This window comes from Scleropages formosus, chromosome 4, assembly GCF_900964775.1.
Source record: "Scleropages formosus chromosome 4, fSclFor1.1, whole genome shotgun sequence".
In the NCBI taxonomy this organism is placed as follows: domain Eukaryota; kingdom Metazoa; phylum Chordata; class Actinopteri; order Osteoglossiformes; family Osteoglossidae; genus Scleropages; species Scleropages formosus.
In genome coordinates this window covers 17,164,245-17,186,845 of record NC_041809.1, presented here as the reverse complement: position 1 = coordinate 17,186,845, position 22,601 = coordinate 17,164,245, and the positions used below count along the sequence as shown (strand labels likewise).

At 46.1% G+C, this 22,601-nt stretch overlaps 1 protein-coding gene across 1 annotated transcript; it reads left to right on the top strand.

Moving 5' to 3' along the window:
- Nucleotides 1–400: 400 nt before the first annotated feature.
- sim2 (SIM bHLH transcription factor 2) lies at nt 401–22,091 on the top strand. Its single transcript, XM_018755187.2, has 11 exons — nt 401–710; nt 6,120–6,202; nt 7,697–7,786; nt 13,592–13,700; nt 14,525–14,610; nt 16,363–16,562; nt 17,078–17,184; nt 18,075–18,222; nt 18,347–18,515; nt 18,942–19,326; nt 20,452–22,091. Exons 1-11 carry the CDS (start codon nt 536–538, stop codon nt 21,138–21,140), a joined length of 2,241 nt encoding a protein of 746 aa, XP_018610703.1. The 5' UTR covers nt 401–535; the 3' UTR covers nt 21,141–22,091.
- The last annotated feature ends 510 nt before the right edge of the window (nt 22,092–22,601 follow it).

Below are 22,601 nucleotides of genomic sequence, written 5' to 3'. Positions count from 1 at the left end.
TAAACTGTAGGTGTCTAGGTTGTCTCACCTACTCTAACCTCTCGCCTCTGGGTTGAGGGAAACACGCGCTGTGAGTTGTTATGTTCGCATCGGTATTTTACTTCGGGTCCAGTGAATCATGTTGATACGCGGCTGCACGTGAAGAGCAGTAACTTATCCGTGTGTGTTATTACACGGAAACCATCTAGAACAGATTTTTTTTTTTTTTTTTTTTTTTTTTGTGATTAGTTTCCGTCCTCCGTCCCGTTACTTTGGACCAGATTATTACAAAATGTTGCCCGATGAGCCAAGAACTCTTTTTCACCTGCAGAAGCTCGAGGATCAGTGGCCCGAAGGGCTCTGCGTGTGTGTGTACGTGTACGCGTGTGTGTGTGTGTGCGTGCGCGCGCGCCCCACTCTCATCATATAGCAAGAGGAGGACCACTCGATGAAGATGACTCGCGATGAGTGCGGCCATGTTCTGATTCAGAGATAGAGCGAAAAGTGGCAAGAACCCGAGGAAGCCGATAGCCCGGCACATCTTTATAAGTGCGAGATGAAGGAGAAGTCCAAGAATGCGGCCAAAACGCGACGGGAGAAGGAGAACGGGGAGTTCTATGAACTGGCCAAACTGCTGCCATTGCCTTCGGCCATCACCTCACAGCTGGACAAGGCCTCCATAATCAGGCTGACCACGAGCTACCTCAAGATGAGGGCTGTCTTCCCTGACGGTGAGTGCAGTTAGTATTATTATTATTATTATTATTATTGGCCGCATAAGTAGGAATAATTTATAATGTACGTTTATAGAAAGATACGTTTCAAGTCTGAAATCCTGACATTGTCAATATTTTAAATAACCAATGTTTCATGGTGAAACAAATTATAATATTTTGTCGGCCTATAATCTCTTTATAATATATGTCAAGTGCGACTCACGGGAGAAATAATCTGCATCTGTTTTTTTTTTTATTATTATTCTCTTCAAATCCGTGCTGTTCACTAATGGGCAGTTTATGCAAGTTTTTTTTTTTCATTCTGTGCGTTACTCGTTTGCCGAGAAAAAGTGTCAGATTGCTTTACTGCACACTGGCCGAGGTCGGTTTCATTCGGAAGACTAAATTAAAACAGAAAATTGCGATTGTGTGGAGTTGGTAACCTTGCAAGAAGACTGGGCATTTTAATGAAAAGGTCATCTTTCATCATATGCTTATTCATTTCCTTTACGTTATGCAGCACAATATTTAAGGACCATGAAATCAAGACAGTGTAAGTACTTCAAAACGAATTTAAATATATATCTAAGCAACAGACGGATTATGGAAAAATGATTCATTACATAAACGCGCATCATGTACTGTATGTTTAATGTATCCTTCCCGTTAGATTGTGTTGCTGTTCTGCAAAGCAGTTTTTTCTACCCATACTGTCTTACAGTTTGTTCGCGATAATAAATGATCCACTTGCCCCCCGTAAGCGGAACTCTTGTTGTGTGCGCTGACCCGAACTAACAGCCCTCTTCCTTTTCTGGAGATGCTTCTGTCATCACTCATCACGTCACGTAAATGTGACACCTGCCTGGTTCTGTCGGCACCGCGGCCGCAAGGCGCTCCCTTTGATCTCCTTTGATAAGGTGACCTGTTACCTGCGCTGGACGACAGCGCTGCACCTCTTGCTTCTGTGAGGGTGATGCTCTCTGTCGCACCGCCAGATTTCGTGACGGACATCTGCAAATGATTTAACCAAAAACGACGTCGCAAATAACCCACGAACAGAATAGCTCACCGTTTCTTCCGCGTCTGATTATATTCGTAGTTTAATATTAGTGCATTTTGAACACCTCACTATCATTTCACCGTCTACCCGCATGGATTGCTGCTTTTAATTTAATTTCGAATTGTGTATTTGTATCATTATATTTTATTTTATGTAAAACTTATCGTCATGACATGATATGAGGAACGTTCAAGTAAGCATTTCATAGTACTTTGTACACGGTACTTGTACTTATGACAATAAACCTTGAACTGAAACAGAGCTGAACTGAACTGAAACCTGTGAAATTCCATGAAAAATATATTTGTGCTGGACTTCCCTCTTGTATTTTTTATGCTCAGTTTCTAATGGTCTGTTTGTGGTGAAATAAAAACACCAGCAGTAACACATATTACTGTACCGTTTAGATCGTCCAATTAACTAGTGCTAAATTATTTCAGTCCTCTTTTAACTGCTTCATTAATTATCTTTACAAGTATTTTATACTAAGGCATTATTTACGACCGGTTTTTGCATTAATAGTGTTTTATTTATTAGTGACAGTGAGTGAAGAATTTAAGTGCGATGTCGTTTGGAAACATTATTAAAATTCGTAATACGTTTTTTTTTCTGAAAATTACTAATTGATCTCTTTTAAAAATGCGGCTTTTTTCAAAGACTTGTCATATACTTTGTATGTATATCTATATATAATAAAATGTATAATTCATTTTTAAATAATTTTTTTTAAAATACAATCTTTTTTAATAAAGATTTCTAAATGTATCATAGCGTTACTAGATGTTGTTTACGGCACAACAGTGAAATAAAACTGAGAGCAGGTAAAGAGTTATTTACTTAATTTTTTTTAAATTAGAAAACACGGCCGATAACGTTGAGGAAATTAATACGAATAATGTACGTTGCAAAACTGCGTTTGTTTTAATAAGCCAGATGTAACAATTTCTATTTTATATGTGAATTTGCGGCTCGGTGCTCACTGCAATGTAAAGTGCGTGTTTCGGCTTTAGAAACACTGGCGGTAACAGCGAAGCGCGCGCGCTGCCATCAAGTCAAGTTTGACGACGGAGCTCCGCTAAAAGACGCGTCACTCGCCAGCCAGTGTGTCCTTGTACAACACCGAACGTCTCTTCTCCGAAAGCCATGATTATTTCAACAAGAATTCTTTGTGCTGAACCGGTTTTCACACTTTTTTAGTAAAGCTTGGCGGCAGCCTTGATATTTCCATAAATCACTGTATAGCCTATATATTTGCATTTTATTGTGTTTACTCAGCAAGTCACTAGACTAGACGTTGGCTGTTTATTAATTAAAAACGTTTATTCATTTGTTCATTCGAAGCTCAATGTTTCCATTAATCGGTCCTCTATTTCTGTTATATATTTTACATTTCACTTGTTTTTCTATAAAACGCGCACACACGCAGAGGTATAGACTATATATATAATACAGATAGATTTATTAATTTATTTACTTATTTATAAAATTGCGAAATACTACACTTACTTGCTACAGATTTAGTTTTTGCCGCGGCAATGCTATCGGGTATTTACTTCCATTTTTGTCTAATAATATAAAGCAGTAAAGTAGCGCAGTCATATGACATTTGACATGAAATGACCCTGGGAAAAAGATGGTTAGGTCCACTAGAACTACTAACGGATTGTACTCTGTGTGTTTTAGATGTTTCTGAAAACCACATAACAGCTCCCTTATTATGAATAATAAAATTATAAATGAAATTATCAACTTAAATTTTTTTAACAAAGTTGAAGGCTTTATTGTTAATTTTTAATCTTATTTTATTAAATATTGAATAGACTTTATGAATGCCTTATGTTGCAAAATGAAAGAACTGGTTTTAGTGTTTCGGTGTAATTCATGTAGTATTTCGCTGCAGTAGCTGCTCGAGGAGCTGCTCCTTTCCTGTACCGGTTGGTTTTGTAAGATGAGAAATCTTGTACAGACAGTATAATGGACTGGGGTAACGTAGCAAGAGAATTTACATGGCTCACTGAGTAATGCAAAGTAAGCGGCCAGAACAGAGTAGGCCAAGTGAAAGCTGTTGATGTGAGCTCTGTCCCACTTGCAGTGAATCCAAGCCTCAGACAGGACACAGTTTACCAGTGTATTAACATGGACGCTGCAGCCCATGCACTGCCAGATGAACATGTAATACATACAGAGGTATGAAAACATGAAGCATTTCCAAACTATAGACAGTCCCTTTTAAGCAGTATCTTACTGTTGCAACAAGTCTACATTTATTATCATAAGATGAGCAGAGAGAAAACAAAGAGAAACAGTCAGCTGTGGTTTTACATAGAAAGGAAACTGCAGTTCAAACTAAATTCTTCCTAATGTATTAATTTGAGCTGCTTTTGAAATCAGTATCAACAAGTTCAAATCCTCCCTTCATTTTGTTGTCATTCACTGTCTTTAGCAGTGGTTAGAAATGTGTTGATTGTTTGAAATGGATGAATAAGTGTGTACACACTAACTGCAGCTGAAAAGTGTGACGCCATCACTTTTAAAACGCTTTGGTCTCGAAGGCTGTGCTGCTGAGGGCCTATCGATCTACTTTCTGGGGTCACCCCTCATCATGGCTTCTCCATCATCAGTTGCCTCGTTGATGATTGGAGACCTTCCTCGCCAAGTATGGTCCTAAGAAGTCCCGAGAACCAAACCGCCACGCTGTGGTCGGCTGCTAATCTCACTGTGTCAGTGGAACACAAATTGCCATGATCTGGCCTACCGAAAAAAAAAAGACTGGCTCTGACCTACTGTACTCTGGATTTATTGTGCGAAAAATAGATTTCATGAGTGGAAAAGTGGTTTACCAGTCCTTTGAGAGGAAAGGGGACTCCTTTATACCTTCTTTCCTGTTATTACTGGTAACGGGGATCCAGTGAGGAGCTGAGAGATTAGTCTCCATCATGGGAAAGTGTCAGCACTTGAGAATTGCCCTTAGTGTGCAATTCTCAGTCGAAGTGATTAAAATATGTTTTGTCTGTGTGCCGCTTGAAATTTGGCGAAGCCCTTGTGTCCCTTAGTTTTAGCACGATATCAATGTTTAATTAGAATTAATCTTCCTCATCTGACATAATAGGTGTGTAATGACCAATTCCATATGTTGCTTTAGAGGAAATAATGTGTAGTACAAACATGCAAGTAGTGCAGGTGCAAAAATAAGTGAACCCCAAGTCTCATTGATTAAACCAAGTAGGTAAGTAGAATCACGTGTGTAAATCATAATTGTTTATTAACTTTATAAGTTTATTTTAAGATTCAACATTAAGATTTTATAAATTTGTTTTAATACTTTATACAAGAATAATGACCATAATGACCATATAGGTTTTGCATACTGTCAAGCTGCACTGTATGTGTACATACATAGGTATTTTTGCATGTCATCTAATTTTGTTTATATGTCTCTAAAGCATGTTATAGGACTTCCAATCTTCTCATTCTTTGCCGCTTCATAAAAGAGAATATCATCATATGTACAGTTATCGACATGCAATGACTTAGAACAATTAACTGTACCGTGACATTCCTTCACAGAGATACTGTATGTTCGAAGTTTATTGGCATGTAGGATTGTGTGCTGGTCAGTGGGAGAGTAAGATGAAACACATGAAGACCTGTCGTTTGCAAATGAGTACGCTGGTGTGACTGTCAGCATTTTAATTAAAGAAGAAGCCAGGTCTTTCCAGAGGACCCGGATGCTGCAGAGCTCTTGCCGTAAGTGCTGAGCTTGGCTCCGAGCCATCTGTTGAAATGGGTTTAGAGGCATTGTGTCAACAGAGCTCTGTGTGTCTCTGCAGATTATTCGCACCCGTGCCAAAGATGCCTAAATGATTTGTTGCGAGCTGTGAAACCTCATCGGTAAATTAAGTGCACTTTGCAAAGCCGGGAGATGGTCCCGGCAGAGGGGCCGCAAGACCGAGAGCTTCCCCTGGAAGACAAACAGTTGGGAGCCTGTTTTTTTGCCTTCTTGTCTCGAGCTCATTGTGAATGTAGCACTTATTTCTGAGACGTCTCGTGCATTTCCTCGATTTCGCTTCCGTAAACACCGCCGAGAGCCACGAGGGAACATATTTCGAGTGGGATGTTTTGCAAGCTGTCTTGGCCTGAAGTTTTCAGAGCCAAAATTAATTACACTCAAAAGTAGATGTAAAAAATGTGATGGCTGGATTTAATGTGCACTGGCAGCATCGCGGTGATTGAATCAACCTGGGGAGTGAAATAAAGCATTATGGCTGAGCAGAGGTGCACTGATGGCAACATTTGGCCGGTTCTTAAATTCCACTGTTGAGTGGGGAAAGATTTCAATGCAGAGCTCTGTGTATCTTCCCCAGGTCTGGGGGAGGCCTGGGGGCAGCCCACCCGGGTCAGCCCTTTGGACAACATGGCAAAGGAACTGGGATCTCACTTGCTTCAGGTAAGCACCATGTTTTACCACTCAAGAAAGCAGCGGTGGAGTGCTCTGGGCTACAGGCATTCTTGAGATCTGGGACAAAACAAGACTTTTTTGGTTTAAGCTAAATTTTATTACGTTGGGTAGACTAGGGTCTTGGCTCTCAGGCTTTACCAAGGAGGAACTTCTCGTTGGAAAACAACTTTTTGCAGCTTCTCTGCCCTATCTTGGTTGCAAATGGCCATTTGGACCACTGGGATGTAAAAATTCTACTTCCACATCATGATGTTGAGAACCAACAGCAAGGACTTTGGATCTGAAGGAACATCTGAAGGAGCGGACATTGTACGGAGTTATCAAAGTTACAGATGTTCGTTTTTCTCATGTTATCTAGACAGCAGCCTCCTTGTTTCAGCCTATTTATGAAAAGTCTTTTAGAACTAATGAAATGGAAACATTTTTAATAGATGACATTTTTTATCAAAAAGGAAATGGAGTTGAGTTCTTCTGGTTGTGATGTGGTCATCGGAAAAATTTTTCATTAAATTTGTCACAATTGAAAAAACGTAGTAGACCACGTCAGAGTTAAACAGGAAGTTCAAAAGGCACCCTTTGGATATAACTACCTGTGCTTACACTTGGTTTTATAACATTTCTGTAAAAATTTCATTGTGTTACTGAGACACGTTTTTGAGAGACAGCATTTGCAAAAAAATTTCTAGCACATATGGCTAAATATAAACATTGCCATTTCCCTTCTATTATTCTGTGTAGGTATTTCAGTGTTTCAAAGTTTTTATATATATTTCTGCCATATTTTCTAGTCTAGGACATGGGTGTTTTACCTCCTCCTTGATTATGAAATCAAAAACACACCCATAAAATTGGATGAAGGAACACATCCATACAAAATCATAAAGAGATTAGGACAGTTCATAATATTTATTTACTCATTTTTCAGCCATATTAGTACATTTTCTTGGTAGGACATGTTTTGCCCAACTTCTCAAGAATGCCTGTAAAAATCCTAAGAATTTAATGTGCGTGAACTCTGAGTAAAAAGTCGCTGCTATATTTATTCTTACTTGTTAGTTAAGGATCCGTTCTGAATGTATGTTCATCAGAATGTGTACAAGCTCTCTGAGACATAATGTGTATATGTGTGCACGTTACACTTTTAGATGAACACAGAACACCATTGATGGGTTAAATGGCAGGAGAGCAGTTGGTAGTGTTCTAGCCAGGGATCCAAACCAGAAGGTTCCTAAAAAGACAACTCTAATGTGTGGCCCTGCTGTAGTACCCTTTAGCAATTTACGTAACCTGAACTGCTGCAGCAAAACATCCAGCTGCATAAATGGTTGTCTGCTAACCAACAAAATAAACTAAGGATTATCCTGCAGCAGTTTTCATGACAGGTTAACTATATGAATCCAATGCCTTCATTCCATACGACCGAACCCTCATTCCGCGGTTTGTCTGCTGTGTCAACACTGTTACGTGTTCTGGCTTCGGCAGACCCTGGACGGCTTTGTGTTTGTCGTGGCCTCCGACGGCAAGATTATGTACATCTCGGAGACTGCCTCTGTTCACCTGGGTTTGTCACAGGTGAGTTTGACCAGAGCTCAGATATGGACACACACAACTACCTGCCTCTACTGGTTCTTTCCATGTGCTGCACCATTACTGCTATTATTATTATCACTAAACACACCATTGTTATCACAGGTTCCTATCCTGGCACCACAATACGTATTTTAGATGGAGGTGAACGCTAATCTTTAATCTTTAGCAAACAATCAAGATATTGTCCTTAATGCAGAATGTGATTCACAAATACATGAGATATTCGGGAAGTGAAGAACACAGTAAACAGAGGTACACTGGGAAATCCTGTAGATTACTCCCTGGGTCAATACCGCCTCTTTTTGTTTGGATTCAGAAGTGCAATCGATGACAGTTTTAATTCAGGAGCACATGCTCCTTGTTAATCTCATCTGATTTTCTACGCCACAGACTGAACGAAGCAAAGTGAACGGCTGCCAAAGTTCTCCCAGCACAAGATAAGCAATGGCTGAAGGATGTGGAGGGGCGCAGTGGCACAGGGGGTTGGACCACAGTCCTGCTCTCCAGTGGGTCTGGGGTTTGAGTCCCGCTGGGGGTGCCTTGCGATGGACTGGTGTCCCGTCCTGGGTGTGTCTCCTCCCCCTCTGTCCTTACGCCCCTGTGTTACCGGGTAGGCTCCGGTTCCCTGCGACCCCGTATGGGACAAGCGGTTCTGAGAGTGTGTGTGTGTGAAGGATGTGGTGCACAAAAAATGTGCAGATTTACAGGTTCATAAGAAACACTGCTTTGCCACTGCGTAAAAGTGCCACTTGTTGCTATAAGCGGTATACAGTAAGTGGTTGCTTAGGGTCCTGAAACCACCAGGGGCCACGTGAGTGTTTTTTTTTTTTTTTTTCCCCCCAAAAAACATTCCCTATTGCATTTTCACAAAAAAAAAACTCAGCGCAGTGCATGGTGCAGGCAATGGTTTCTATGACGTTTGCTATTCAAAAACTGAAAATATATATTTCAGAACCGCTTGTCCCATACGGGGTCACGGGGAGCTAGAGCCTAACCCAGCAACACAGGGCGTAAGGCTGGAGGGGGAGGGGACACACCCAGGACGGGACGCCAGTCCATCGCAAGGCACCCCAAGCGGGACTCGAACCCCAGACCCACTGGAAAGCAGGACAGTGGTCCAACCCACTGCGCCACCGCACCCCCTTCAAACTGAAAATAATTTTAGTTATTTTTATTTATTGTATCAATTCAACCAGGGGGCACAGTGGCACAGTGGGTTGGACCAGGTCCTGCTCTCCAGTGGGTCTGGGGTTCGAGTCCCACTTGTGAGGGACTGGCGTCCCGTCCTGGGTGTGTCCCCTCCCCCTCCAGCCTTACACCCTGTGTTGCCGGGTAGGTTCTGGTTCCCCGCGACCCCGTATGGGACAAGCGGTTCTGAAAGTGTGTGGGTGTGTATCAGTTCAAAATACTTTCATTAATTAGTTGTATCAGTTTTTCTTGCTGTATGCCTGTGTTAAAGCGCTCTGTGTCACTACGTGAGAAGAGCGCTCTATAAAAAATAAAAAAAAATAATAATAATAATGATAGAGGTTATATAGTAACTTATTCAATAGTCATTTATTTAAATTGTATTTATCTTATTGCTTATTAAAAGATTTTACTAATCAAAATTAATGGAAAGTATTCATTCCTTGCAGGATGCATTCCCTGTGGGGCAGAAATAGGATGTTGCTAAGATATATAGAACTCAGGTATTTCGAATGGGCCTGATGGGAGCATTTCTGAGAAATGTGGGCGAAGCAGTGAAGGACTTTACATTGTCCACTGGATGACACTCCAGCAGCTGTCAAATTATGTTTTTAATCTTCTGTTGTGTAAGCGGGGTCATGCAGCAGGGCAGTAATGGTCCACACAGGAACAGGAAGAGACTGAGGGAAGGAGAGCTGGTGAAGGAGACTTTAGAAGATCCACACGCCTCCTGTAATGGGCGGGTCCCTACATAAACTGTGGATTTCACTAAGCCACAGGAATCACAGACAGCTGTTCCTTTCTGCTCTCGGTGGGCTCCGCTACTGTCTTGTGTTTTTGGCTGCGCTGGAGGCCCGGGCGAGTGCCTGTGGAAGGTCTACAGGGCTGCTAGAGGGGCCACTCGGCTGCTCCGCAGTCTGTTTTTCCAGCCTGGAACGTGGGGGGAAAGCGTGCTGTTACATCCTTTCCAAGTTGGCAGCACATCAGCTCACAAAAAGCAACCAAAACATTTTTTGTTCTTTATATTAAACTATCGTTCAGAATATGTTTCACTCAGTACTCTGTGTTTCAGGTGTGAGTCATTCTGAGCAAAGCAGCTTTTCCCCCTGTGTAATATTTATTTGGGACCTGCTGTTATGAAACATGGGGTGCGGTGGTGCAGTGGGTTGGACCGGGTTGGACCGGGTCCTGCTGTCCAGTGGGTTTGGGGTTTGAGTCCTGCTTGGGGTGCCTTGCAATGGACTGGTGTCCTGTCCTGGGTGTGTCCTCTCCGTCCTTATGTCCTGTGTTGCCAGGTAGGCTCTGGTTCCCCGTGACCCCATATGGGACATGTGTGTGGTATAAAACACTGCAATAAATTGGCCTCACTCTCAGGGTGTATCCTTGCTAGCCTACTGCCTCTTGCTTCCAGGATTGACCCCAGACTCTTGTGACCCTTACTTAGGCAAGTGGTTGCTAATAGTGAGTAAGTGGGGAACTGCTTTGAAATTGTTTGCTTTGGAAATCAAAGTGACACTCTACATTGCTTTAAATGTCCTGTGAGGAGGAGGTCTGATCATGGTCACTGCTGATGTTGAGCTCCCAAATGTGAGAACTTTTACAGCCTGTCTCATCTCGAAGACAGCCTGTGGTCTTCAGTCTGTGGCCATTGGATATCTTGATACTAGCCTGTACAGGTATCCCTCAATTTACAGTCTCTCTTTATCCAAAATTTCGGCATAACGGCTCTTGACTTTTTATAAGCTGTTTTCAATTTGTGAAACAAAAAAATCACTCAAGAGAAAATGTAAACGTATCCAAAAAAATTTGAAAGCCATGTATAGCGTGAGTGAAGCAGAAACGCATTAATGTACTGTGGCGCACAGCGCCGTGGATTTGGATGGGGCGAAGAAGGACGTAGAGGCAGCGTTCATCACGAACGATTTATTAGAACACCGGCACCAGGGAAATAATGCTCTCGGTCCGAGGACCCCGTTTCCTCTAGGACCTGCGCCTACAGCCAGCCTTCCCAGCCTGCTTAGCACCCCCAGGCTCTCTTCTCTCTCTCCCCAGGCAGACGCAAACAAGCCCTTTTATTCCCCGTGCGTCACCCATCATTAACCGATAACAATAAAACACATTTCCCGCTAAAAACAGTAACGCGGGTCGTTACAGTACTGTAGTCGGCATGTCTGCATCCAGATCTCTCCATCTGTTGGTGCATTAGGAATGTGAGTGTTGCTTTAAGAGAGTCTGGGATTGTGGGAAGTGTTTAAAATTCACGAGGATTGTCTGTTGGCCATGTTGAGTGTGTTATTTAATTAAATAATTGAATGATCAGAGGAATTAGCAGGAAAAGTTTAGCTGACTTAGGGTATGTATGTGATTTTTAGCAGCAGTGCACAGTTCTAGAGAGTTGTTCACAATAAACAGTGTGCTCAGTGGAGACCTGCTTGGTTTATTGTCCATCTTACAGAGAACACATGAATTAGATAGGAAATTACCTCAGAGCAGCAACTCCAGAAAACTGCCCTGGGTTTCTCAAGCATGGTCTGGAAGGAGGACAGCAAAAGTAGCAGGTGTAATGGACTTCGGTATTGTTTTCTGAGATGTGTGTTGCTTTGAAGAAAAACCATCTGCTAAATAAACTGTTGCAATGTGCTGAAAATATTGGGTTGATACATATGTGTCTTATAGTGTTTTAATGATATTTGGGGAGGGGGTGCAGTGGCGCAGTGGGTTGGACCACAGTCCTGCTCTCCGGTGGGTCTGGGGTTCGAGTCCCGCTTGGGGTGCCTTGCGACAGACTGGCGTCCCGTCCTGGGTGTGTCCCCTCCCCCTCCGGCCTTACGCCCTGTGTTACTGGGTTAGGCTCCGGTTCCCCGTGACCCTGTATGGGACAAGCGGTTCTGAAAATGTGTGTGTGTGATATTTGGGGAAAATTGGGCTGGGAATGCATTATTATTTTTTCATTTAAAATAATGGGAAATCGTTTTTTGTTACTGGGGATGTGGTGGCGCAGTGGGTTTGGCCAGGTACTGTGCTCTGGTGGGTCTGGGGTTTGAGTCCTGCTTGGGGTGCCTTGTGATGGACTGGTGTCCTGTCCTGGGTGTGTCCCCTCCAGCCTTGTGCCCTGTGTTGCCGGGCTGGGCTCTGGTTTGCTGTGTGTGTGCATGTGGTGGGTTTTGTTACTTAAAATTTCAATATGCACACTGTTTTCAGGGAGAAATTAATTTCGCAAATCGAGGGACGCCTGTAGTTTGGATGCTGTGTCCAGAGAGCTGTAGACCCCAGCAACACATACTGTTTCCCCTTCATGGACACGCACACAACACTCACGATTCAAACAGCTTCTGAGAGCATTATGGTCGACTGTAAGAGGAATGTGGCCTGATAAATTATTCTCTCCTCAAAAGCCTGCTCTCCAGAGTACACAGGACTGTGCTGTTCGTCCTTTTGCTTTTCCCAAGGAAAGCCATAGATCTGGGAAATGTTGGCCTCAGCAGGCAAAAATCCTGAGGAGTAAATGCTCCACCTGAGCAAACGGCGAGAGACGTGAATCGACAGGTGCGGCGGGCAGACAGCCCTGAAAGGGAGGCTTAGGGATGACAGGCGTGGGGTGGAGGCCAAGGCCAGGTAGTCAAAACAAGGACCTCGCGGCAGGTCTCCAGACTGCTGTTGGCTCTGCAGGCAGCCATATGCAAATGCAACCCCCCTTGGTGCAGGTGAGGTGAGCACCTGGGCCACTCAGCGAGCCATTCAAATGGGCCCCAGTGGCTAGATCAGCAGAATGAGTGAAGGCCACGTGCTGGGAGAAGCGTCGGGAGTATCAGTCCAGTGGAGTCGGGGGCCTGGGACCAGCCTCGCACACACGTCCCCCCACTTGGCTGCTCCGCATTCTGCACAGCCTGACCGTTCCCACCATCACGGTGCTCTTCTACCACAAAGGCTGGATTAATCCTCCTGGCCTGCTGTGAAGAAACCAATTTATACTTGGAGTGGCAGGCAGCGACCCGTGCGGTGTTCTGTTCCGACCCCACAAATTTAGGAGGACAAATAGATCAAAGTACAAGAAGTAGGTTGCTTTGTTTTCACATGCAAATTTTTTTATTATAAATTAACCTCCGTGTACCCTGCCCAGGGCCTGCTTCTTTCAGCCTGATGTCAGCTCGGAGGCTGCAGCTGAATGGGCTGCCCAGATCGATTTCGGTGGCAGTGGGAGACTTACGGCCCCACAATTCACTGCAGAAATGGCCTTTTTTTGGGAGTGATGTCATCCGATCAGATGACACGATATCATCTGCTAAATTACGTGCCATCGCAAAGCACTGATAAAGAATTACCCCCCACCTTCACTTTATCCCTGATGCATAGTGACAGGGGGATTATGTTGCCAATAGTGAATGATCATGTTTGAAGTGCACGTTCATGGGTTTGTCCCACCCTCCCTCATTCGACAGAATATTGCTTATCCTGGTTTGGGGCAAACAAGCTTGTGCAAGTCTCAATCTAGCATAATACTGGCATATGCCGTGAGGATTTCCATAAAAAAGCGGTAGTGATGCCAATCGTACCTCCACTCTGCACTTTGACGTGATGGCCGTCTCTCTCTTGGATCAGGTCGAGCTGACGGGCAACAGCATCTTCGAGTACATCCACCCGTCGGATCACGACGAGATGACCGCTGTGCTCAGCGCGCACCAGCCACTCCACCCCCACGTCCTTCAAGGTGCTTTGCGTTCCCGTGCTCTCTGTGACCGGTTCCTTCCCATCTGCATCCTCTCACCATTTCCTGCATGGTGGTATCACTACTCATCTTACTATTGTGTTCACTGCACCACTTTTACTGCTTCCAGGCTTTGAATCCAAGCAAATGTTGGAACTCTTAGTTACAGGGGGCAGTTGATAGCATAGTGAGTAGAGCCACTACCTATTGGCATGAAGGTAGCAGCTTTGGAACCCACCTCCTGCAGTAGTTCTGTTGAAGAAAGTACTTACCGTCAGTTGCTGTGCTAAAAAATTACCCAGCCATATAAATGGGTAAATAATTGTAGGTAGCTTAAGGTTGTAAGTTGCTGGGGAGAGAACTGTCAGATAAATTAATAAAAGTAAATTCAATAGCCGGGAACACCATCTTCAACTTGTTGTCACTGGGTGTCCAGTTTCTGACACTGTGAACAGTCAGTTCCCAGGTTTGCTTTCTGGGAAATCTGTCATATACAGGAAGCTACAGGTACACAATAAAACATCTTGTCAGCACAGCAGTCAGAGGGGAGTGTTTTCATTAGTTTTTCGGGGTGTGCCTGGGGAGGCATTACCTTTCCAAAGCTCTCACACAATGCACAGCTCTTGATTTTTAATAATACAGAGTCTGTATTGCTGGATTACCTGGAATCCACCCTCTGCGCAGCCTGAGACAGGACCCGTCCCGAAATACCATCACGAGTCAGAAAAAAAGAAAAAAAGATGCATTAAAATTGCACGCAGACCAACGACAGAGATCGCAGGCCTCGGCGACGACCTGCTCACACTTCCCGTCTCTCTTCCTCTCAGAGTATGAGCTGGAGCGCTCCTTCTTCCTCAGGATGAAGTGTGTCCTGGCCAAGCGGAATGCGGGCCTCACCTGCGGAGGCTACAAGGTGGGTGTGTGGCGGGTCGAGTCGAAGCTGCAGATCCCCGAACGCGAACGCAGAGCTGACCGGATGAGGTCAAGGCTACAGAGCTGTCGCTGTTATGCAGGATATTACACTGGAGCGTTTCGGATGAGGCGCTCAAGGGGAACACAGGAGCACCCTTGCTCTGGGGGGGATGCTGGTGACTAGCAGCCATCTAAATATATGGCCCCGTCCCCTAACCATCACACCCACCTACCTCACTTCATAAACCAATGAAACATTACATCCGTATGTTGATGTAACGCACTCGTTGAATTTTCTCCGAAATGTACGTCGCTTCGGAGAAGCGTCTGCTAAATGAATAAATGTAAATGTAAACGTAAACAATTTGGCACTGAACTGCTCCGGTTTTCCATCCCCTTTCACACAACGCTCCTCCTCCTAGCACCTGCTAACAGTGCGCTCGTCGAGACATTCCTTAACGCAGAGGGTAACAGTGGACGGGAGAGGCCAGACATCGCTTAAATACCTTGCGCACACGAGCGTTTCGGGGTTTATGGGGTGTAAACCAAAGAAATAAGCTGGATTCACTGGGCTCAGCGATGTGAAGTTGTCCTCCAGGTGCGAGCCTCTCGCAATGAATAGCCCCCCTCCCCCACCCCACTATATCAATCATAGATCTCTCCCTGGTCTTTCTCTCTGAAAAACCCGTGGTTCATGACTTTAAACAAATTCCCTCAATCAGGGGTCCCCATAAATCAGCCTGGAGATTGCTTCTGAGATTTATTTGAAATTTGCTCTGGCAATAAACAGCCCGTTCATGTTAAGTACAGAATAAATCATCCTGAACTCAAGGGTGCTGACGGATACCCTGGCGGCACCCCGTGAGCAAACAGGAAGTGGGGGAGATAAATAGCGCAGAGCCCAGTCCTCATTAGACCCGCTGTGTGCTTCTGTCTGGGCCGCAGGCATGGGAGGGCCTTGATCACATTATCTAAGATGTAATATTTTTGAAATATTTTGTGATGTGGCCTACAAAAATAGAAGAAAAATCTCGTTTAAAGAAACAAGCCTCATATTGGTCATTATTCCAAGCTTTATTCCCTGAATGCTTGGAATTCCCAGGCATCATCCTGCAGTTTGAGTGCCACTTCTAACAGTTCTGTGTTGTCACGTCCACGCCCACAACACAAGCAGCGACATCTGACTCCGCACTAGCTCACGAGTAATTGCTCACCCTATAAAGACCCTCTTCAGCTCCCGTACCGTTGCGGAATCTCGTTTGGGACAACCGCCCTTCCTCGTGTTACTACACTTTTGCTCTGTCCACGATCTCCGGTTTTTTGACTCCTTGCTTCGTTCTCCGACCACGTCCATGGATCCTCGTTCCTGTCCTGTTCGCCGATCGACCCACCCTTCGCCTGTCCCTGGTTTTGAGACCTTGCCTCTTCCCTCAACGTCTAACGAACAACGCTGCGCTTGGGTTCAGCCGTCTCGGCTCCCCGTGTTCCGCGTGACATGTGTAGGGCTTATAAGGTGCTTAACGCTCAGGTCCCCAGCAGCGTGTTGGAGGGAGCTCAACTCATCAGCTTCTAATAGTGGTGCCAGATGTTACACTGAACTGTACTGAGTGAAAACTGAGCCGCTGTACAAGAACAGTTTTCTGAAAGTTTAATGTACGAAAGAGGTGTTTAGCTAGGTGTCCTTTCTGAACAAGAGCTTTGCCTTTGCTCCACTGACTGTCTGTGATCCGCCACCCTCTCGCACCGGGGCCAGGTGATCCACTGCAGCGGGTACCTAAAGATCCGGCAGTATGTGACAGACATGGCCCTGTATGACTCCTGCTACCAGATCGTGGGCCTGGTGGCGGTGGGCCACTCACTGCCTCCCAGCGGCATCACCGAGATCAAGCTGCACAGCAACATGTTCATGTTCCGCGCCAGCCTGGACCTCAAGCTCATCTTCCTGGACTCACGGTGAGGAGCGGTACTCTGACAAGCCCATCACCCTCAGATGCCACTTCAGTGGGAGTGGGGGGGTTGGGGTGGTGATGTTACAGATGCCTATGACTCAGTTCAGTCCCACTTAAGGCAGTGACCTCGGTGCTGTAAATGGAAAATTAATGTTCAACTCAGTGTTCCCAGTGCTTTTTTGCCACTATATTATGCAGTAGAATAAATGTGTAACCATGCAGAAGCACCGAAGTTTTAACCTGCGCCGCAGATCCAGTTTAAGGTTGACGCCCGGGCCACTTTGCATTGTTGTTTTGTAGTTTATAGAAGCTGACCACTTAATGCTTTCCTCAAAAAGCGACACAAGAATTTAGCCATTTGTACAGCTTGGACATTTTTGCATGAGTAGTTGAGGACCACGGAAGGGCCTTTCCTGGGACTTGAACGAGCAACCTTGCAATTACATACTGCCACTGTGTGTGAGGTCTTGTCAAGTGTTCTCTTACACTCCTCTGCACACCTGTTGTTGCTGTGCTCAGGGTGGCCGAGCTCACCGGCTACGAGCCCCAGGACCTGATAGAGAAAACGCTGTACCACCATGTCCACGGCTGCGACGTCTTCCACCTGAGATACGCCCATCACCTGTGTAAGCCATCCCTACAGAGCTGCAACGTTTGTCTACACCTAGGGGCACACCCAAGTGATCACCACTGATTCCCTTCCCCTTCCGAGAAGAGAAATGAGCACAGTAAAGGCAATAAATGTATTAATGTAGAAAATTAAAAGATTTGTAGGATTTGTGTCAAGCTCATCAAAATGTCACATACTCCTTTTTATTATTCTCCACGTGAAAGTTGTTGTAAAATCTGGTGATACTGCCTCCTTTTTTATTGTTATTAATAGTTATTTATCTGACTCCTTTGCCTTACAATGTCAGTGTGGTACAACAAGCCACTTAGTTCCGTATCTATTTGTGCAGCAGGATATTTTTAATTTTTTCTGCATCAATAGAGCGTGAATATCTTGCTCATGGTGCTTGCTCTTTTTATAAGACAGGCGTGGGATTCAAACCAGTGACGTTGAGCCACTATGCAACCCCCAAACAGGCGGTAATCACAAGTGTTTAGTTACAGCATAAGCTTCCTGCTCATTTGAGTGGGCATCACACAAATTATGTTTGCCCATGTAATATTCAATTACCTGTCGTTGTTGTTATAATAAAGAAGCAACTCATAATGCAGCCGAATTAATAGACGGTAAATAATGCTAAGGCGGCATTGTAGCTGCTGTGTGGAGTTTGCATCATGTTCCTGTGTTGGCAATCCAAAGATGTGCAGGGGAAGGCAATGGTAAATCACTGTACCTTGTACCTACTCTTTCAGAGAAAACCATGTGAGTGGTTGCTAGGGGTTAAACTGAGTTCTGTGGCTTTTATCCTGAATAAAAGTACAGTAAAATAAGGGTGCCATGAGTTGTGCTGCACCTGCTCTGTGCCTGCACACCTGATCAGAGTCTACTTCCTGCCTCGATTTTTAGTGCTGGTCAAGGGTCAGGTGACCACCAAGTACTACCGGCTGCTGTCCAAGCACGGGGGCTGGGTGTGGGTGCAGAGCTATGCCACCATCGTCCACAACAGCCGCTCGTCGCGTCCTCACTGCATCGTCAGCGTCAACTACGTCCTCACGTGAGTACTGCTGCCCGTTGTGTTCTGCCAGAGGACGGACCGCCTGAAACCACCCTTCTCTCCTTAGAGGGGGCGTGATGTTTAAATAGCAATCTCTGTGTGTGTGTGTCCCCGCATACCCCAGGGAGATTGAGTATAAGGACCTGCAGCTCTCTCAGGAGCAGAGCTGTGCCACCAAGCAGCCAGGTCTCGTGTACAGAAGCCCCCTGGCCTCTTCTCAGGACTCCCGCAAGCAGCTGAAAGCCAAAGCTGTCAAGATCAAAGCCAAACTCAAGAGCGCCCCCTACCACCAGGTAAGCTTCTGGAAGTGTTACGTGCATTCAACCAAATATAGCGGTGAAAACAGGGGAGGGGACCTCACTGCTTGGGTTCTCCCTCCATTTCTGTCCTCACCTTTTCCGGTGGAGTCAATGAGCTTTGCCAGTCGCTTGCCTTTGCTTCTGAAGGAGTTGTAGTGCACAGGAAGCTTGAAAGCCAGGCAAGCTGATGTAGGTAGTGCTCAGGCACTCCAGCTTCAGACATGCGCGGCGTATTGACGCAGTACATGTGAAGACTTGCTGAGCGCTGTGCTGTTAGGGGTTCGTTCGGTTCGACGCGTCTGAAAACAGCGGTTCCTCCGAGCTGATAGAGGGGAGGAAGGGCAAATCAGCCTTGATCCTTGTTAAGCCCCAGAAAGAGCTCGTGTTCATTTTCACCTATTACTGTTTTTTGCTTCCTAGCCAAACAGTTCTTTCCACCAGGACAAAATGGAGTGCTCCCCCCAGGCCGGGAGCTGGAAAGAGAGCCCGCCGTACAGCCTGGCCCCCTGCCAGGAGCAGAGCTCCATGCCGGAGCACGGGGAGGTGCTGTGCGGGCCTCCGTGCGGGCTGGCTTTTCCCTACCCGTATGGCCACTTTCCCTCAGAACCGACCGCTCTGGCCGGACGGCGGCTGCGGCCGGGCCAGGGCTCACCGTGCCAGGCCATGCGCCAACTGCTCAGCTCCCTGCAGGCCCACGGTGATGGGCGCTGGAGCTGCACCGAACCATGCCCTGCCCGCACCGCCAAGCCACTGCCCAGCCCCACCCTCAGCTCTTCCTCCCACTCGTACTCCGCCACATACCCAGGTACGGCACGCCAAACATCAGAACACACCAAGAAATGTGATAGGTATACATGTGTGTACACACACACACACACACACACAAAATCAGCTTGAGAAATGAGGAATGAGAATTTTTCTCTCTTTGCTTATGAACATGCAAAGAGAAAAATATTTCTCATCGTAAGGCTACGAGAATAAAAGGTTTGAAAGGAACAACTCATTTGGAGAAGAAACCACATCACTCGGAGCTGGAGCTGAAAGAATGTCGTGCATTTGCATTGATCTGGCCCTATTTTTTATACATGGGTGCACTTGATGCTCACTATTGTTATTATCTTGGAGTTTTCCCTCGTGATGAAGGGCACAGGGGTGCGGTGGCGCAGCGGGTTTGGCTGGGGCCTGCTCTCTGGTGGGTCTGGGGTTTGAGTCCCGCTTGGGGTCCCTTGTGATGGACTGATGTCCTGTCCCATCCTGGGTGTTTCCCCTTTCCCTCCAGCCTTATGCCCTGTGTTGCTGGGTTAGGCTCTGGCTTGCTGCAATACCTGCTTGGGACAAGTGGTTTCAGTGTGTGTGTGTGTGATCAAACCAAGAACTGCTGCAGGACTGAGGTGGAGGTTCAAAATACCTAGGATCAGAAGTTAGATGCCCAGATCAGATGGATAGCATGAAGGAGGCTTACTATGGGCCAAAAGTGTGATGAAATGTGAACATTTACACTAATCCATTTATTTGACACTTTTGTCCAAAGTGACTAACAGCATAAGCTACCTACAATTATTGACCCATTTACACAGCTGGGTAATTTTACTGAACCAGTTAAGGGTAAGTACCTTGCTATAAAGGGTACGATACCAGGAGGTGTGATTCAAAGCTGTGACCTTCGGATCTGAAGGCAGCAGGTCTAACCACTATGCCACCAGCCTGACTTGATGTAGGGAGAGATCATTTTAAAACAGCACACCACTGCGGAGGAGGTTTTCTATAAATAACCTGAACAGGTATGGGATAAAGGACCGACTTGTGAGAGGTTACCGAGGCAACGGCGGCAGAGGCCACGTCTGCCGCATCGTTTAGGGTTTTCTTTCCCGACGTCACCGAGCGAGGTGAAGTCACTTCTTTAACGTTCCGTTTAATTTTTCGACCACAGGGCCCCTCGCAGCCAGGAGATATGGGGGTGAATCGGCGCTTGAGGGCTTTTCCAGCTGCTCAACCTCCAGACCTAACAGCAGGTTTAAGGAAGAGCCATATGAACACAACACGCTTGGCCAGGGCAGGCAGGACGCCAGGCTGCACAGCCCCCAGCGGGCCGCCGAAGAGAACGGCAAGTTGCAATTCATCCATAACCCGAAGGAGCACCTGGGCAAAGTGAGCTGCAGCCACTCCAAGACCCCGCAGGGCTTGAGTCACCACTTGCCCATGCTGGAGCAGAGGCGCAGGTTATGTGCAGCGGAGGCTCCTTACACCCATCCGGCAGACCACGGTGCTCCGGAGCAGGCAGAGGGCAAGGGGGAGCCCCGCGGGACGCCAAAGCTGCTGGAACAGGGAGGCGGAGCTGCGGCCGGAGAGCAGCAGCGGATGTTCATGGGGATGGGCTTGCAGGGCCAGGCCCCGTACGTGTCGCTGAACTTCCACCACATGCTGGCCAAGCACGGATCCTTCCAGGCGCCGTCGTACACGCTGGCGGGCCACCTGGGGGACGGGTACAGCCACCGTGGCGAGGAGCTCGAGGCATACGCCTACAGAAACCAGAGTCCCGCCTCGAGTTCATCGCCCGAGACTCACAGGGAGATGCCCCATTACATCGGCACGTCCGTCATCATAACCAACGAGAGGTGACAGCACCCCGCGGGGGCAGACGGGGGAATACGTCACGGCGCACTCCTCACACCTCAGCCCCAAGGCTCCCCCCGTTGCCAGGAGCTGTGACTGACACGTGGCAACACATACCTTTCGAACCCGCTGCACAGTGCCTCCTGCGCTTGTCCTTGACTGAAATTTTATGCTTGGAATTATACATTGTACTAATGTCGTACTCCTGTTAGGGGAACAAGCCGTAATTTCAGGCTTTTTTTGCCTGAATATATTATATTTTTGCAGACTATTTAGCAGCTAAAATATATTATGCACTCCCCAGATCCCGGAACTAACAGTCTCTTTTGTAATACGAAGACAACAAATATAAAACATTCATTTAAAGCGTTACTCAGTGTGCTAAGGAACAGCAGGGTTAAAAGTTTGTGTATCTTAACGTCACGCAGTTCCACGGAGCAGAACTACGGAGCAGAACCACACAGCAGAACCACGCGTGCGCTGTACCCGGATACAGGCCCATCTGCTATTTATAAATAAATCTTGATTTGTCACGTGCAGCAGGATGAAAATGGAGCGTTTTTGTTAGTCGGATTAATTCCCCGGCAGCGTTCAGGAGGCGTGTCTTCTGCAGTGCGCATCGCCATGGCTGGAGAGCTCGGCGTCACCTCGCTGTGCCGCTCCTGATCCATCAGTCAAACGGTACTTAAAATGTACCGCATCGGTTAAAAAAAAAAAAAAAAAAAAAAAAAAGCGGGGAAATTTTCTAAGCTACCTAGACCTCCTGAAAAAGTTTTTTTTTAACAGATGTCTATCATCTTTAAAATAACTCCCAAGTGTAGGACTTGTGAAACACATTTAAAAAAGTGTTTAAAAATTTATAACGGCCAAACTGAACAGGAGTGGGAACGGAGGGCCGATAAGGATCGCTGCAGATGTCATTGTTGGTGGACTCCCTAATAAGGCCACGGCTGGATGCGCCCGTTTGGTTGGAAGAAAACAAATGTATGTATTTATTCTTGTACGTTTCATAGCAGCTTGAGTATTTATGATGTACACCTGGGATCTTTAACGTGCAAAAGAAAGGAAAAAACCAGTGGCAAACTGGGCAAAAGGATACTTTGCTTTCAAGCTTAATAAACGCAAGAAAGCAGCTTCGTCTTGTTCATTTGTCCAGGTTTCCTGCTCGGAAGGGTACCGCGCTCAGCCACGGATGTTTGTTTATACCCGTGTTTTTTAAAGGTATGTTCCGGTGAGATAATGATGGGGACAATGCTACTTGCTTTGATGGGAAGGAATAGCTGCAGTTTCTTTTTAAGGTTGCCGGACAGAATCCTGCCCTGTCCGAATGTACCACGTGATCACCTTTCACGGCAGGAACGGGGGCGTGGGCCTGCTGGATACCAGGTCCACCTGTACTGCACCTCCAGGACGTTCCTGGACTGTATCACTTCGGCCAGTGGGATCATCTTATGTTTCGGGTGCTTC